We start from the raw sequence: 19129 nt of genomic DNA on the forward strand, positions 1-19129 counted from the left end.
TGGCACAATAACAGGCACATAGACCAATGGAACAGAATAGAAGATACAGAAACAAATCCACACACTTATAGTCAATTGATCTTTGTCAAAGGGGCCAACCTCATACACTGAGAAAAGACAGCCTTTTCAACAAATGGTGCTGAGAGAACTGGCTATCCATTTGTAGAAAGATGGAACTAAATCCTTACCTCTCACCATGCACAGGAATCAACTCAAGATGGATCAAAGACTTGTAAATTAGACCAGAGACTGTGAAGCTATTAGAGGAGGGCAAAGGCTCAACACTCAAACATATAGTCACAGATAGTAACTTTCTCAACAAGACCTCCAAAGTGCAGGGAATTAAAACAAGAACAAGTGAGATGGCATCAAACTAAAAAGTTTCTGGTCATCAAAAGAAACCATCAAGAACCTAAAGAGGAAGCCTACAGAATGAGAGGAGATCTTTACCAGCCACCATTCTGATAGGGGGCTAATATCCAGAGTATACAAAGAGCTCAAAAGACTCTACACTAGCAAAACAAAATAACCCAATCAAGAAATGGGCAACTGAATTGAATAGACACTTCACAAAAAAAGAGATACAAATGGCCAATAAATACATGAAAAAATGTTCAGCATCATTAGCCATCAGAGAGATGCAAATCAAAACTATGCTGAGATTCCATCTAACCCCAATCAGTGGCAAACATAAAGAAGTCAATAACAACAAATGCTGGTGAGGATGTGGGGAAATCAGAACTCTTTTACACTGTTGGTGGGAGTGCAAAGTATTTCAGCCACTATGGAAATCAGTGTAGAGATTCCTTAGAAAACTGGGATCCACCATATGAAATGGCTATCCTTTCCTGGGTATCTTTCCAAAGGGATTGAAACCAGAGAATTACAGTAACATATGCATACCCATGTTCATAGCAGCACAATTCATAATAACCAAAATATGGAACCAACCTAGGTCTCCATCAACAGATGAATGGATTGCAAAATTATGGGAAATACACACAATGGAATTATACTAAGCTGTACAGAAGAACAAAATCATGTCATTCGCAAGAAGATGGAAAGACCTGGAGAACATTATGTTAAGTGAGATTAGCCAAGCACAGAAAGAGAAGGGACATATGTTTTTTTCTAATATACTCAAGCTAGAGAGTATTAGGGACATGAGAGGGACTCCAGAAAATGGAGGGGAAACCTCAGCAAAGCTATAAAAGAAGGGTAAGGAAGGAATAAGGCTGAGGTTGATTAATAGAGGAGCTACATTCGAATATGTGTATAAGTGTGAATGTAGTATGGTCAACCTGGACACTCATTGTTGGGAGGGGAGGAAAGAGGAAGTGCGTCATGGGAGAGCACCAAGCACTGTGTGAATGTATGCCTTTTCCAATATGATCCAAATAAAAATAAAAAAGAAAGAAAACCTGAAGAGCTCACCACTGAATTCCTTGAATCCCAAAGTCACATCCAGTCTGCCTTTTTCTCTTTAACTTTCAGCCTTCTTCTGTTTTTTTACCCATCTCCAGAGAAGGAATAAGGAAAAATATATCTACCCCAGAAGGAATAGAGGAAAGTGTATTTACTCCATCTTTCCATAAGTAGAAGTCTTGGATTGCATTTTTTAATCTCTCCTTGCTAACATTGATGTGTTATCACTGTGACATCGGGTGCATCCTTAGTCATTTATTTGGTAATTTAGTATGAGTTTATTGAGTTCCTATCACATGCTCAACACTGAATCAGTCCCAGAAGGTACAAAGCTGAACAAGATTCCACTGTCACAGTTTAGTGGAAGAGAGAGTATAAAGTGATGGCTGCTAGAACAAAGATCTATGCAAACAGCTGTAGAAAATGGAGGAGAAACAAATTCACTAGGATGAGATGGAGGTGAAGGTGGAGCAAAGTCAAGGACGAGAAGTATGCTGAGAGTGGTGGTGCATGCCTGTAATCCCAGTACTTGAGAGGCTAAGACAGGAGGATTGTGGGTACAAGAACAGCCTCCACAACATAGTGAGACTCAGAAATCTAGCAATACCTTGTTTCAAACAAGGGCTTGGGGTGTAGCTTGAAGGTAGAACACCCCTGGGTTCAATCCCTAGTACAAAAAAAAAAAAAAATCCTCACTAGGAAAGAGTAGGTGTGAGATAGATGATGTAAGGTCTGCACAAAAGGCCAGAGATACAATCTTCCTTAAGAAAACTCATGCAGATGGCATCGCATGGATGGAAAATACCACTCCTCTTCCCCTTGGGTTATGCAGAATTGAGCTTCCTCCCACAATTGGCTATAAGAATAACTCTCCTTAGGTATCTAAAATGGTTCAAATTTATAGAATCAAAAAGCTGAAAGGTAGTTGGAGGAGGGATAGAGATTTACTAATCAACAAGCGTAAAGTTTCAGTCAAGCAAAATAAGCTCTAAAGATGTATACAACAACATATACCACTCATCAACAATGATGTGTTATACACTTAATTTGTTATAAGAGTCGAGCTTATGTTAAGTGCTCTTACCACAAGAATTTCTTAAAATAATCCCCTCTTTATCCAACCAAAGCGGTTTCAGTCAACAGTCTGTCAATTTCAGGTCCCTAAGGCATTGCCACAATCATATCCCAAGAAAAGAAAGGACCACTACATTTCTCTCAACCAATTAGTGGTCCATTTGGGTATGCCAGCAATTTAAAGTCCTAGAAACAGTTTGCCATGAAGTTTATTTATGTTACTGCTGCCCTGAAAATGAAGATGATAGAACAAAAAAGTGTGAGAAAGTAAGAAAGTAAAGATATTATGACTGGAAGGAAGACTTTAAACTAAGAATCCACACTTAATCTTAGCACAAGTGGGAAGCTCACATATGAAGGATGTGGTCCTGAAATTGATGGGCTTTGGCTAGAGCAGCATGTTCATCTGATAGGCCACAGAGACAGAGGCTATAATCGAGGGAAGGATTTGGCCTTCCTATGCCAACCAACACTGCTGTTGTGGACTCTCTTAGGCTGGCTGTCCCTCTACTGTGGGTTGTCTGATAACCCTTTGACCCAAGGCAGGACCACAAACTCCTCTTCTATTAGATTTACTTTAATGTCATGCTTTAGAAGGTCAGAGTAGATAACAAAGATTGCAGAATGTTTTCCCAGAGCTTCAGGCTAAATATCTAAGTTATGATGGTAGTTATGTAATCTTTTGAGTGTTCAAGCTCATAATTTAGAAGATTCAAGGAAAGGAAGGTCTATTGGGTTTATTCATATTTTTGTTTATTATGTTCTTCTTTTCTTCCTGATATTACAAGATTCCTTCCTTTACCATTACCATTCCGATTTGAGAATTTACTTTGGCCAGTTTTTTTTTTTATAGTAGGTCTGCTAACAACAATTTTCTTTCTGTGAAAAACATCTTAATTTTCCCTTAATTCCTGAAAGATATTTTTACCAGATAAAGATTCTTAACTATTTTTTCTCTCAGTGCTTGAAAAATGTTTTGCCACTTTCTTCTGCCCTCCCTGGTTTCTGAAGAGAAATTGTCGATTGAATTGTTTTTCCTCTCTTGCCTCTTTCAGATTATAATTCCTTTGTCTTTGGTGTGAGAAGTGTTTAATAGGATGGGTCTTAGTTTAGGTCTATCCTGTCAGGGGATTTCTCTGCTTCTTGAATCTGTACATTTGGGGGATTTTCAGGCATCATTTATTTGAATACTCTTTTGGAGCAAAGTTCTCTTTCCTTTTCTTCAAGACTCTGATGACCAAGAATATTGGATTTTTTGTGATAGTTCCACAGGTTCCTGAGGGTTTGTTCTCCCTCCTCCACCAGCACCAGTCTATTTTCTGTCTGTTGTTCAGATTGTGAAATTTCTATTGTTCTATGTTCCAGTTCACTGATTCTTCTAACCCTCCATTCTGCTGGCAAATCCTTCCAATGATATTTTTACTTTTTTTTTTTTTTTTTTTTTTTTTTTTTGCGTGTCAGGGAATAGAATCCAGAGAAAGGCATTCTGCCATTCTACCTCTGAGCTACACCCCCTGCCTAATTTTTTATTTTTTTTTTTAAACAGGGTCTCACTGAGTTGTGGAGGGCCTCACTAAGTAGCTGAGGCTGTCCACAAATCACTATCCTCCAGTCTCAGTCTCCCAAATGCTGGAATTACAAGTGTGTGCCACCATGCCCGGCTTTTACTTTTTTATTAAATTTTCCAATTCAAAAATATCTATTTGGTCTGTAATATACCTCCTATTTCTTTTTCGAGACTTTCTATTTGTTAATTTATTTCAACTATTTTTGTAATTATTCATCAAGTCGTTTTATAATGGTTGCTTCAAAATTTTTGCCAGATAATTCTAACATCATTGTCACTTAGGTATTGGTATTTCTGTGTTATGTTTTAAGATTCATCTTAAGTTCTTTCTAGTTCTTGATATAAGTAATTTTAGATTGAAACCTGGACATTTGGGGAGTGGGTAGACTTCTTGAGATTTCATTTAGATCCAAAATATAATGGAGCCTATTAATTCTACTATAAGGAAAATAATGACACAAGCACAATAATACATGGTAATTAGACTTTGATTTCATAATTGCGGGACAATGGAGAGGGTGAGAATGATAGCAAACTGAAGGTTAATTGCTCTATCTAAAAATTATAGCTGTCACTTAGCTGCTCTTGAGTGTCAGCAAACAGGATTTCAGGGCTAAATTTGACAGTCTTATTTTTTAGGATGATGAAGACATCCAGTTTTATATGTAATTTCTCTCTTTTAAAACTATAAAAACCAACTTAAATTATTTAGAGCAATGTATTGGTCCGCATCATGAAGGCCAAAACTAAATGCAACCATGATCAGAATGTAGTGTATTTGAAGCCAGTTGATAACCTCTGCTTTAGAAAAAATACTTTTATTAAGGATAGATTTAGTGCCTGATATTTATTTAGTTTGTTTTGAAAGAAGATAAAGATTCCCATGTGAGTTTCTAGCTCAAAACCAAGAATCGAGCTATAAATCATCACAGCTGGAACTGGACCTGTATCAGTCTGGAGAAAGCTCAGCACAGTTGCCTTATGTGTGGTGTTGTCTAAGAATAAATGATTCAGCCTTGGAAATACGAAGTTATGAAGAACTCTTCTAAACCACTGGGAGTGTTCTTTGGAGACACAAAGGTAAGACCAGCTAGGCGTGATGGCACACACCTCTAATTCTATTACTTGGAAGGCTGAGACAGGATGATCACAGGTTCCAGGCTGCAACTTGGTAAGACCCTGTAACTTATATACAGAAGTCCCCTCTTATCTGTGGGGGATAAATTCCAAGCCCCCAGTGGATGCCTGAAGCCATGGATAGTATTAAACTTTATATAAGCTATGTTTTCTTCTATACATACATATAATAAAGTTTAACTTGCAAATTAGTTATGGAGAGTAACACTAATAATAAAACACAACAATATACAGGGGAAAAAAGTTGTATTAATGTGGTTTCTCTTTCTCTCTTTCTGGAATTTTCCATTTAATGTTTTCTGACCACAGTTGGACATGAGTAGCTGAAACTGTTAAAGTAAAAGAGTATATGAGGGGAACTAGTGTGCACTGTGTCTCTTTGGGAAGATTTATGTGGAACAGGAAATGTATGAAGGCAAGGAGTTATTTTCAACTTTTTGGTGTTATTAACAATTGAAATGTTTCAAAGAAGATTCACTAATACAATTTAAAGCAGCTAAAAATTATTGCCAGGAGCTCCAGGAAGATCTTTCTGAGGGAGAAGTTAAATTCTGAAGAAATAACTTCTGATGGGAGGATACTGCTGTATAATACCTACAGAATACAGAGACTCAGAATACCTGGAGTCAGAATAACTAGGAATTATTCTAGTCATACAACAAAAAAGTAACTTTTCTAGGGATGTTCAACCATCTTCTTTCTAAACAATTTTTAGTAACATTTGGGAATAGAAAATTCAAAGGGATGAACTATTTCAAGAAAATTTAAATGTTGCCCACAAATAAGGCAACCTAACTGAGGGCATGGGAGAGGGGAAGAGGGAAATTCTCCAATGTACATGATGTACATTAACAAACAAATCAATGTCAATCACTAAGCCAAACATGAGAAGGAAGGAGGGGGAGGGAATGGGGTGGGAATTGGGTAAGGGCTAGTTGGATGATGTGTGCATGTATGTTTTCACCATCTTGTACAACATTAAGATGTATGACTACAATGCACCAATATAAAAATTTAAAAAACACGAGCATAGATTTGATTGAAATTTTCTAAAATTTTACAAATAAGACCTACCAGTGCAAAAGGAAAAGGCCACAAATAAAGAAATAGTTCTCTACATATGGAAAGCAAATAAAGTGCAATTTCAAGACCCATTTGCTTGTTATGATTGAGCAGAGCTGGGACGATGATGTACTCTGGAGCAAGCACAGAGCCATCTTTCCACAGTGAGGAACCACGTGAGCCAGACACATGCTATGCAACCTAAACTGTTTGAGAAGGACATGAGTCATACTCAAAGGAAAACAGGACATGATACTTTCAGAGGCATATGAAAGATTGTCAAAACCTTGAAATGTTCAAGGTAGTTTCTATACATATGCAAATAACTTCACAAGAAAACACACACATAGATTATTTCCCCAGGTTTGGGTGGTAGCCTGAATAGTCCATTCTGAAGCTTATTTTCACATAAACATAATTGAATCTAGATGTAGTCTTTTTAGTGTTGCATTATTTTATATTCTCATTACCATGTAATAACAAAGTTTATATAGTCATTAGAGCATTTTCTTAGGTTGGGCTCCTCCCAAAACAGATGCTGAGACATGGATATGAGTGCAAATAGCTTCTGTAGAAAAGGATCTCTCCTAGAGAATTTTCCTTGTAAAAAATTTGGAAAGTAAGACAGGGAAGGGAAGAAGTCCAGTTAAGGGTGCATCATGGAACAGGTTTCTCTGTGAGCCTCCAGGGCTCAGTCCCCACTGGGAACTCTGGGAGACATACCTTGGAGTTAGCCCCACAGAGGAGTAAATCATCTGGGGCATTTATCCACTGACTCCTGTCAGTCAACATTGAGGGATACTTCCAGGAGGTGTTAATCCCCAGCACTTTAAGATTGCCCTGCCTGTGGGGTAAGAGGGATTCAGTAGCTAGAGAAAGCTCACAGGCAAGGATTTGCAGATGCTTAAAGTTGGAAGCTACCAGCTAGTGAGCACATGAATGCAAAGTCCTGAGTTTTTGTGGTCAGAGTCCAAGAGCACTAGGCACAATAGCTATAATATTTCATCATAATACACTATTATTTTTCTATTTGCTTCAAGATCATATTTTTATCAAGTTTAATACAGAAGACAATATAATATCCATGTAAGACTTAGAATAGGTGCTTGGGAAAAGATATGAATTGAATTATTTTATCATCGATGCTGTTGGAAACCAATACATTATTATTGTTTTAAAAATGTTCACTCACTTCATATCCCTTAGGTTGCTTAAAATAAAAGAAAGGAAAGAAAGAAAGAGAGGAAGAAGAAGAGAGAGAGAGAGAGAGAGAGAGAGAGAGAGAGAGAGAGAGAGAGAGAGACTGACTCAAGAAGAATGTGGAGCAATTAGAACCTTGTATAATGCTGGTGGGAAAGTAAAATGGCATAGTCACCATGGAAAACAGTATGACAGATAATAAAAATGTTACAAGAGAATTACCACATAGCCCAGTAACTTATCTAAAAGAATTAAAAGCAGAGATTTGAATAGATATCCATATCCCCACATCCATAGCACCATTATTCATAATAAACAAAACACAGACACAACCTAAGTACCCACTGAGGCATGAATGGATAAACAGAATGTGGTATGTTCATACAATAGAACATTATGTGGCCTTTAAAAAGGAAAGGAAAGAATTCTTTTTTCTTAAAATTTTTTTATTGGTAAATCTTAATTATACATAATAGTGAGATTTGTTGTTACTTTTTTTTGTGTGTGTGTGTGTGGTACTGGGGCTGTAACCCAGGGTTATTCTACCTCTGAGTGACATCCCCGGCCCTATTTTGTATTGTTTATTTTGAAACAGGGTCTCCCTGAGTTGCAAAGAGCCTTACTAGGTAGCTGAAGCTGTCTGCAAACCACAATCCTCCTGTCTCAGCCTCCCAAATGCTGGGATTGGAAGTGTGTGCCGCCACACCCAGCTGTTGTTACATATCTTTACATGCGAGTAGCATAGTTTGATTGATTTCATTCCCCAGTGCCTAATCTTCCCTCCCTTCCTCTCTCCCCTGGTTTCTTTTCTCTACTTTACCTACCTTCCTTCTATTTTCATGAGATCCCCCTTTTATTTCCTTTTTCCCCTCTATCTTCCACATATGAGAAAAAGCATCCAACCCTTGAATCTCTGAGCCTATCTAATGTTGCTTAGCATAATGCTCTCAGGTTTTATCCATAAAAAGAAACTCGAACACATGCTACTCCACAGATTAACCTTGAGCACATTATGATATGTGAAATAAGCCAGTCACAAAAGGAAAGCTCAATCCACAGCACAGGCGGGGGGGGGGGGGGGACTAAAAAAATTAACAACTGTTGCATGCAACAATGTGGATGATATTGTTTTACTTAAAAAAAAAAGACATTTATTTTCTCAACATCTACCAAGAAGTGTATATTTAGTTCCTGGAAATAGCATCTAGAGCCTATAAAAACATTTTATTAATGGCCATTCTGGGGCTCTCTGATGATCTCCCCATCTTTATTTAAATTCATACACCCAAAGGCTTTCTCATGCTAGAATAAAGGCAGCATAAGAGCCACAAGTACAATTTCACTTTTCATCTTTCTCCAAGACACAGCTCACACTTATGTGTGTCTGGTGTTTGTGAAGCCTAAGAAACCAGAAAAGGCTGGCAGCACAGCTTGTCAGGGGTGCCCTGTTGAGAGCAGCTCACCTGCCTCTTCAGGACAGCTCTCCCAATCCAATAAAGAAGTCCTCCAGGAAGCCAGCTTCAAGCTGGCTTGTTGGCACACCTCTCCTTGGCAGGATTCAAAAGATTCTGGGGCAGAGATTACTTTGGTTCATAATTCCTTTCTCCTTAGTACTAATTGAAGCAAGATTTGGGCCAGATGCTATCTTCCACGTGATGTTAAATTCCTGAAGATGCAGGGAGTGGGCAAGAGGAACCCCTGCTAATGCATCTAGTCACCTTGTGTTTCTGCCAAATTGAATTGCTCGCTGTACTTCAATGCTTTCCCGGTTCCTGTGTTTGTGCATGTGCCTCCCTTTATTGGGTGGGCCTTCTGCCCTCCCTCTCCACTCCCTGCACATCCAAATCCACTCCATTCAGCACATCAAAGGCCCTCTCCTCCACAGCTCCTTATGAAGGGTTCAGTGCAAGGTAGTTTCTTCTTCTACTTCCAGAATTCCATGGTGCTTTAGCAATACTCAGCTTTTAGCACTTATCATTATCTGCATTGTTTTTAGGTATTCAAATTTTTGTGTTATCTCCCTTATTAGACGCTAACCTTCTCTAAGACAAGGTCTTTGTCCGATACCTTAGTGTCCCACAGAATGTTAGTTCAGCATCTCTCTCATAATAAGAACTCAGTAAATATCTCACAAGTGAATGAATAAACCAACGGATGAACTAATGAAATACTATAAGAAAAACCCAGCAGGCCAGGAAAAAGCTGTGCCACCAACCCTGAGTTACTCAAACACCTCTGCCCCAGCCACACCTCATTCCTCTCCATCTCTGCAGGAACTGGGTGCTGTGATGGGAGGTCACACTCAAATCCACACCTCCACCCCTTGAGCACATGAAGCACCAGGCAGGCCATAGCCCTGTGGCTTGCTCTCCCTGCACACTCTGTCCCCATACCTCTCAGCCCCTTCAAACATGGGAATCCATGTCCTAACAGTGGAGACGCCTGAGGACAGAACACAGGTTTTCTAAACAACTTCCAACTGTTTCCTGAAGCCCCACGAGGGTGAAGGGGCCATGAGGAGGAGGCTGCAATGCTAAGGCCTTGGGAACCTAGAGGTGTACACACCCACTCAAGTGGTGTTTCAGCCAGAGTGGCTCTGATTTTGTCTACTTTGTATTTTAATTTTTCACAGAAGATTTCATGGGGAAAAAATTTTTCCCTCTTAAGAAATTATATTTGAAAAGCACTAATCTAGTCCCATGCTACATGACTATGATCTTTAGGAAGGTAAGGGGTGGGAATTGTACCAAACTCTTGTAATACCTGGTACAATGTCATAAACTTAGAAAGTATCGGTAGCATCAGGCAAGAAGTGCTGATTACCAGGGTCCTCGTTGGGTAAGTCCCTTTTCTGACTTTCAGTTTCTTCATTTTCAAAACAAAAGGATTAATCTAAACTGCCAGAAATGACTAGACGTATGTTTGTGCTGTCCAATATGAAAGCCACAAACCATAAATAGCTAGCAAGCAACTAAAATGTGGCTATGGGGACCAAGGAATTGGATTTTAAAACTTAATTTTGATCTCAATATCAACCTGAGTCTTATAGCTGCAGTAGTATACTAAAGCACTTAGGTATGATCTCTAAGTACACTCTCCTTCTAAGTACACTCAAGCGCTTAGGTATGATCTCTACCCTCGGGCTCTCGCATTCTAAAACTCTCTAAATGGCCTGCCTCGGCCTCCTCTTAACTTCAGGCCTTAACAATTACAGTGTCCCACCATTACAACACACAGACACACACATTTGAATTCAAAGAACTAAACTTGGCCTTCCTCAAGACAAACAGCAGGTGTCTCCATCACCTAAAATATCCACCGGTGAATGGAGCAGGCTCCAGCCTAGCCTGTGTGTTGCTCAGCTGTGGCCAGACCCAGGAATCCGGTCACCTACAGGAAACCCCCTGTGCCAAACTACTGGGCAGTTTTCCCAGGAGACAGAAAGGCAGCTTACAGAGCCAGGGCTGCTGCCCAGTCAGTCACGTTCTCCTTCAACTCTGAGGCCCAGGGTCTATACTTTCTCAGAAATTCTACATTTTGCCCAAGACAGTCACATGAAAACAGTAGTTCAGTATACACTGACCCAAAACTGCTTTTTGCAAAGAAATTTTTCAAAACATTCCCCTAGAGTGACTTTGTGTCTAACTATTCTATTATGATGCAGAAATTGTAGCTGCAAAGTAAAATAAATGGATAGGAGTAGGTGCAGCCGACAAAGCACTGACAGCCAGGTTTCCTGAAACTCGGTGTCCATGGTAGACACAGGCCAACAGGTTGACCAGCTCCCTCCTTTAGAAAGCTGGTTTCAGACATCACTGTTACACACACAGCACTGTTGCAGACCTCACTAGTGCACACACCTTGCAAAGGAATCGCTGTTGTACAAGAACTCTTGCACAGTGGTCACTATTGCACAGATCCTCTTGCACAGACATCACTATTGCCTGTGTGTTCTTGCATGGGCATCAATTACACATTTGTTCTTGCACAGAAATCACTATTGCACACATACTCTTGCTCAGACATCCCTGTTGCACATGTGCTCTTACACAGATATTACTACTGCATAGATGCACAGACATCACTATTGCACATGTGCTCTTGAATGGGCAGCTCTTGTACAGACATCATTTTTTTTAAGTACTAGGAATGGAACCCAGGAGCATTCTATCTCTGAGCTACACCCCCAACCTTATTTTTTATTCTTTATTTTGAAACAGGGTCTCTCTGAGTTGCAAAGGACCTTACTAAGTAGCTGAGGCTGGCCGCAAACCGCGATCCTTCGGTCTCAGCCTCCTAAATGCTGAGATTACAAGTGTGCACCACCCTGCCTGGCTGCTCATACATCATTACTACACACAAAATTCGGCAAAAGCATCACTGTTGCACATACACTTTTGCACAGACATCACTGTTGCACAGATATTCTTGGACAGACATCACTGTTGCACATATACTCTCACACAAGTATCACCTGCACTGATATTCTCGCACAGACATCACTGTAGCACACGCTCTTGCACAGGCATCACTATTACACAGACACTCTTGCACAAATATCACTATTACACATGTGCTTTTGCATGGGGAGCACTATTGCACACATGCCCTTGCACAGATATAATTATTACACACATAATCTTGCATAGGCACTACTATTGCACACATGTTGTTGTGCAAGCATCACCATCCACAGTGGCTAAGAGCATGGACTCTGGACTTGGCCTGGATTTGCATTCCAGGTCACAATTCACTAAAGATTTCAAGTTACTCAACCTCTCTAATAACCAGTTTCCTCATCATAAAGTATATAGTGGACAGTTGGATGCTCACAGTGGCAGGACTAAATGTGTGTATGAGCTATTAAAGTAGAGAAGTTCTTTCTTTCTTATCACTTAGATCCGTGATAAATGCTGTTCCATTATTATTTCTTTCTTTCTTTCTTTCTTTCTTTCTTTCTTTCTTTTTTTTTTTGGTGGTACTAGGGATAGAACCCAGAGGCTTTCTACCACTGGGCCTATTTTATATTTTATTTGGAAACAGGGTCTCACTAAGTTGCTGAGACCCTCAGTAAGTAGCTGAGGCTGGATTCGAACCTGTGCGATCCTCCTGTCTCAGCCTCCCAAGTGCGGGGATTACAAGCGTGTACCACCACACCCGGTTCTCCATTATTATTTCTTAAAAAAAGGTGCCACCTGAGAACTTTTCTATACTGACCTCTTCTACTAAACGACCACATTTAATTATTTTTTCAGCTCAGTTAATATTTTTAGTTTAACTAGAGACGACTTGAGTCTTCCCTTTCACCGCTGGTTGGTCCACAGCACGCATGTACATACACACATTCCTCTACGCTTCCTCTGATTCAACACCACACTTCACATCTACTTTGCAGGGCAGCCTAGGATGCCACTATATCCCTTTCTAGATATCAATTAGGAAGAAAAAAAGTTCTCATCATCTACTTACCCTCTATCACAGTCCATTTTGTGTTGTTACAACAGAGTACTTGAGACTGAATATTGAATGTCCCCCATGTGTTAAATGTTTGGTCTCCAAAGAGATACTATTGGGAAATGGTGGAACCTTTAAAAGGCGGAGCCTAGTAGGAGGGCTTAAGGTCCTTGGGGTGTGTCCTTAAAGAGGACTAGGGAACCCTGGACGCTTCTAGCTCCCCTTTGTACTCCATGGCCTCTGATATGAGTGGTTTTGCTCCACTACACACCCCCATCATGAGACATTTTATAACTACAGCCCAAAAAAGCGATGGATCTGCCTGAGCATGAACTGGAGACTCTGAAACCATGAGCCAAAATATGTTTCTCTTTATAATATTATTGGCACAAATGTTTTGTTACAGTGATTGAACGGTGACTAAAATACTAGATAAAATTTGTGGAGTTCAGGGATGTACAAGGCACTCTTTTGGGAATTGCAAGAGCCAGGGACCTACCCCTGATGAGGGCATTCTTGCTGTATCATCCTATGATCAAATACAGGAGGGAGAGAGACAAGAGGGAAGAGAAGGAGGAGGAGCACAAGGAGGAGCACAAAAGGACAAACTATCCTTATGTCAGGAACACACTCCTATGATAACTAACTCATTCTCTGTGATAACAGTAACATTCTTTTCATGATGAAGGTAGAGCCTTCATGACTAATCACCACTTAGAGATCCTACCTTTCAACAGTGTTGTATTGGAAATTAAGTTTCCAACCCATGAACTTTGGAGGGCACCTTCAAACCATAGCAGTGGACCCCTGACTCCTCACATTCATGTCCTTCTCACATGTAAAATATAGTCATTACATCCCAGTAGCCCCCCAAATCTCAACTCATTTCAGCCATAATTCAAAAGTCCAAAGTCCAGAGTCCAATCTGAATGATGTGGGTGGGGTTATGTTTCCAGAGGCAATTTCCTCTCCAGCTTTGAGTCTGTGGAACTAACAAGTTGCATGCCTCCAAAATATGGTGATGGGATAGGAATAGGATAGACATTCCCATTCCAAAGTTAAGAAGAAAAAGGTCATTTATCCCAAAAGTCCAAAAATCGAACATTAAGTCTTAAAGCTGGAAAATAATCTTTAACTCCATGTTCCACATCCTGAGTATACTATGCTTGTCATCCTTTGATATCTAGGATTTCATGTGTTACAGCTAATGAATCTATGCACCTATAAAATTAGCCGCATGTTGGTACCACTAAAGCCAACAGCTTGCATCCTCCAAAGTGGTGGCCAAAGCCACACCTGGATCTGCTTGAGCTGCAGCTGGGGCAGCCAAGGGATACAGTACAAGGTAGGGAGCGGAGTCCCAAGGTGGCTCTGAGCAGCAAATGCTAAGGTCTCAAGTGGCCCAGCTAGAAAACTTGCCTTCAAGGTCCTGTTCTGGGCCTGTGATAAGAAGGGCAACCTTAAGGATCTCCAAAAGGCCTTCAGAGCCTTTCTTCCATTGTCTAGATGAATAACTCCCTCTCTTAGTTGTGGTAATTTCTTTGGCAAAGAGCGCCTCGGCCAACCCTTAGTTTGCTCTCCTAAACACATGTTTTTATTCTTTACATGGCCAAGCTGAAATTTTTCAAAGGTTTTCCTTTCTGCTTTCTTGTTAATTATAACTTCATCTTTAAATTCTCTCTCTTCTCTCATTTTGCTATAAGTAGCTGAATGAAGCCATGCTGCACTTTGGATGCTGTGGAGACAGTCCAAACATGCTGTGTGTGTTAGGCTTCCCTGCCTCCCTCTGGCGAAGGCCACTGTTGTATGAAAATCAGCTATAAATGACCTTTAGGAAGCCGTGTTGTCTTATGAAATCCGTATCATAGTTAGTTGTCACTTTTTATCCAACTTGGTATATAAACTGGACTGAGACAATGTAGTGTGTGTCCCAGATGTGTGGACATACAGACAGGCAGATGTGCTATATAGAAGTCTCCATATGGAGTGCCCATATACCCGGTTGGCCACCACTGGGTGCTGGAGACCTAGGCCTCCTATTTCAGCCTGCTGCAGCTGGAATGAAGTCATGTCACACCTCCTCTCAGCTCCCTGCTTCTTCAGATGGAGCAGATTGAACCCGCAACTTCCCAGCCTTGATTAATTGGACAACGAATGTTTTACTACTTAGACATTTCTTCTACCAAATATCCTCGTTCATGGTGCTTGAGTTTCACCTTCCACAAAATCCTGGGACTCCAATATGATTTGGCCAAGTTCTTTGCCACTGTGTAACAAGAATGGCCTCTGTTCTGGTTTCTGATACCTCCTCAGTTCCCTCTGTGACCCTCTCAGAATGGTCTTGTTGTTCATGTTTCTACCAACATTCTGATCACAACCACTTATGTAATCTCTAAGAAATTCTAGAGTTTTTCTATAGCTCTCTGTGATCTTTAATGCTCCATTGGCATCAAGCTGGGCTTCTCCTAGCTGGATCCCCCAAATTCCTCCACCCATTTGCCCAGTTCTAATGCTGCTTCCACATTTGTAGGAATTCCTTATAGCAACAGCACCACTTCTCAGTGCCAACTTTCTCTCTAAGTTTAGAGCATACACCAAACAAAGAGACAGGAAAGGGGTTGAATTCATCCTTTTATCAGGAATCCACCCCAAGATAACAAACCACTCCTGAAATAACAGCATAAATTCATTTTAATCACCTCTAAAAGCCCCACTTCTCAACACAGTTGCACTGGGGATTAAGTTTCCAGCACATGAACTTTGAGCCAAACATTCAAGCCATGGCACTATCAAAAGCCTTTCTTGAGACTCAGTTAAACCTAATATAATAAAATAGTCTGGTGAACAAAGCAAAAACTACCACCCAAATTGCCAAATGCCGATCCCCCTAGTAATTAACTTTATTTTCCCACAACATAACATGTGGTTTTCAGACTCTGAGTATTTATTGAAGTAAGATACAGCATATCTATGTCAAACAGCTATAACTTCCTGACCAACAGCTGTTCTTTCAAGTGACTCAGTGCATGACCACAAAAAACTGCATCTGCCTTGCTCTCTATAAACACTACAAAAACTTGAATATACCTGTGTATATTTTTTCTGTTTGAGGAACTTCTTTTTTTATTGGTGCATTATAGTCTCACATCATAATGTAGATCACGTTGACAATATCATACATTCACACAGGGCTGGATGCCCCCCTGCCTTCCCATTTCCCTCCTTCCCAATACCAAGAGTCCAGGTTGACAATGTTTCATTCACAGGTATACACATAGTCCTCCATGGCTCTTTACATTTACTCAGACAACTATTACAAAAAATACCAAAATGTTCAAGTAGTAACAGAATAAGCAGTAATCAGTAAACTGAACTTCAAATATTTTTTTTGCATTGTAACTCATTATAATTAGTCAATATTTTCAGGATATTTGATGAACTGGTCAAGATCAATATTTATCTATATAAATGACAAGATAGATTACAAGATCACTTTCTGTCAAATGGACAATTAAATATAGATAACACAGACAAGCTATCAAGGAATCTATTTTCCTAAAGCTAGTGAATAATCTTCTTTAACAGGAGAATAATCTTTATTTTATTTTTATTTATTTATTTATTCATTCATTCATTCATTTTTGGTGTTATTGGGGCTCCTGGAAGCCCTTCTACCTCCAGGCTGCACTCCCAGACCTAAGACCAATTTTATACTTTTTTTTTTCTTCTTTTTAAAATAAGGTCTCTTAAGCCAGCACGGCTGGCTTCGAACCTGCACGATCCTCCTGTCTCCGCCTCCCAAGCACAGGGATTACAAGCATGAACCACCACACCCGGCCTATTTTATTATTTTAACAAGAGAATAATCTTTATTATTCTGCTTTAAAGGAGAATAATCTCCTTAAAATTCTGTTGGTTGTCTCTTTTACAGATCTCTTTTACAGATCCATCACCTAGCCCCCATTACCAGTTAATTACCAAATGTTACTGATTCAAGGATTTTGTATAGGAAGGGAAAGGTCTTATGTCACAACCTAAAGTATGTGTTATCATGAAATAACTAAATAAATAATACAAATACCTAGCTGTTTAGGAGTAAAGGAAACAGTGAGTTAGATCTCAGAGAAATGAGAGGAGGCCACTACCATTTCTTTTGGCTGAGTGGTTCCTTTGGCTAAAGCCCCTTGTCTCCGGGTGCTAAGAAAAACTAGGAAGGAGGGATTAAAAAAATCCCTGTGATCCCTGGGAAACCGCCCATCTACAATTTTACTCATTTGACTCTCTTCTGACTCTACCCACCCACGTAATAATAAAGGAGCCGCCAACATCACCCTCCAGTATTCATCTGGCAAAGATATGCTTTGGACATGGTTCCAAGTTGAGTTGGTAGAGAAGAAGTACACTCTTTGCTGAGTATCAACTGTATACCAGGCAACCCTTGATATGAGCACCTCTCTACTATGACAACTATTTATTTATTTATTTAGAGGTACAGGGGTTCCTGGAAGCCTTTCTACCTCCGGCCTACACTCCCAGAACTTTTTTTTTTTTTTAATTTGGAAAGAGGGTCTCTGAAGCCAGCGTGGCTGGCTTCAAACCTGTGTGATCCTCCTGTCTCTGCCTCCCAATGGCGGGGATTACAAGCATGTGCCACCACGCCCGGCTATGACAACCCTTTAAAATCAACTGGGAAACAGGGGAAAATGTCTGGGATCCTCCAAACCAAGTATTTAGTAGTCAGGATTACTATTTTACAGTAATCCTCTCCACAGCCACATAAACCAGTTACTCTTGTGCTCAGGCATGAGGCTGATATTAAATTATGGGGCGGGATTCAGAGCAGGCCCTATTATTTAATTGAATAATGACCACATTATTCTGACCACAGCCTAAAGACTGCGGTCTCTATCTAGACCATCACATCCACTTGGGCATTAACTTTCAGATGTAGCCCATCGCAGATACTTCAAAGCCTTTCATTCCTTCACTGGGAATCAAAGTTTCACCCTATTTTCTTACTGAAATTCCAGTTCTATGACTATTAGTTTGATACTGTTCCATAGCTCTTGAATGGTCTGCTCTGAGTTTATTTTTGTTTGTTTGTCTGGTTGGTTTGGTTTTTCACTCTTTTATCTTTGTGCTTCATTTGGAGCAATTTCTACTGATCTCTCTTCAAGTTGTCTATCTCCTCAGCTAAGTCAGGTCTACTAGAGAACATATCAAGGTTACTAATCTTTCATCACGCTTTTTACCTCTAGTATTTCCATTTAGTTCCTTCTTACAGTTTCCATCTCTCTGCTGAGGATACCTCATAGGTCCAAGCACGCTATGCACCATTTGCATTAGATTTTTACATCTTAATCATAACTATCTTAGTTCCTTTCATGATAATTCTAACATCTGGATGACATCTGAGAAAGATTCTGTTGTTCGCCTCTTGACTGTGCTCTTCTTCCCTGTCTCTGTGTGTCTTATATTTGCAAGTCAATAGCTTCATGTCTGGGTAGGCGACTAACTCTTCTTTTTCTAGAACTCTACTGTGAGAAATTGAGTCACCCCGGTCGAGTCATCTCAGTCTGCTCTTATTCTCACTGCAGTTACCCTCAGCACCCCACAGGCTTTCAGTTCCTCCGGCAGGACCCCGTGCTTACAGTCGAGGGAGGTTACCAGAGTTTTTCTTCATGTTTTATTCCACCTCAGCGCTGGACTCTCCCCATGAGCCTGCACTTCAAAGAGCTGTCTCCATGCTTGTGCATCCCTTGCTAGTTGTTAACTGCCATTATTTGTTACCCTGTTTTTGCTAGGCAGGGTGGGGCCATTTTCTGTAATCCTGGCTCAGCATCAGTTTTACTGTGGACTTTGGTCTCTCAGGTGTGGAAAGATCTCAGTTCTATCCATCCCGTAGTGGGAAAGGATCTTTTCCTCCTCTCCCCCAAGAATGGAAGATTTAGAAGGATTTCTCTTCTCTCCCCTGGGCCACACATAGGCCTCACCTGTGCTCTGGGGGTGAGCTGCCCTTTCCTCAACAGTTTGGGGCCTTTGTTCTATGAAGAAAGCAGGGATGAGGTATCCTGCGAAAGCTTCGTTATTTTCCTGAAGTGAGGGCTGCTCTTCTCCTCTGCCCCCCAAGAGGAGGCCCTCTCCAGCCTCCTGCCTCACCCCCGTGTATTTTTCATGGTAAGATCCATGGAGAAAAGCTTGCTAGTAGTT

The 19129-nt window shown here is 40.3% G+C and overlaps 1 protein-coding gene across 1 annotated transcript in view; it reads left to right on the forward strand.

Annotated features, from left to right (window-relative positions):
* GZMK (granzyme K) overlaps nt 1–19129 on the forward strand; it is a gene marked incomplete at both ends in the record, with an annotated part of 73428 nt that overhangs the window by 34964 nt on the left and 19335 nt on the right. Inside the window, 1 exon segment of the mRNA XM_080702732.1 lies at nt 14153–14264. Coding sequence (XP_080558858.1) covers nt 14153–14264 — 112 coding nt within the window.

The sequence above is a fragment of the Muscardinus avellanarius genome (assembly GCF_963383645.1).
Source record: "Muscardinus avellanarius genome assembly, chromosome: 1".
NCBI classification, from domain to species: domain Eukaryota; kingdom Metazoa; phylum Chordata; class Mammalia; order Rodentia; family Gliridae; genus Muscardinus; species Muscardinus avellanarius.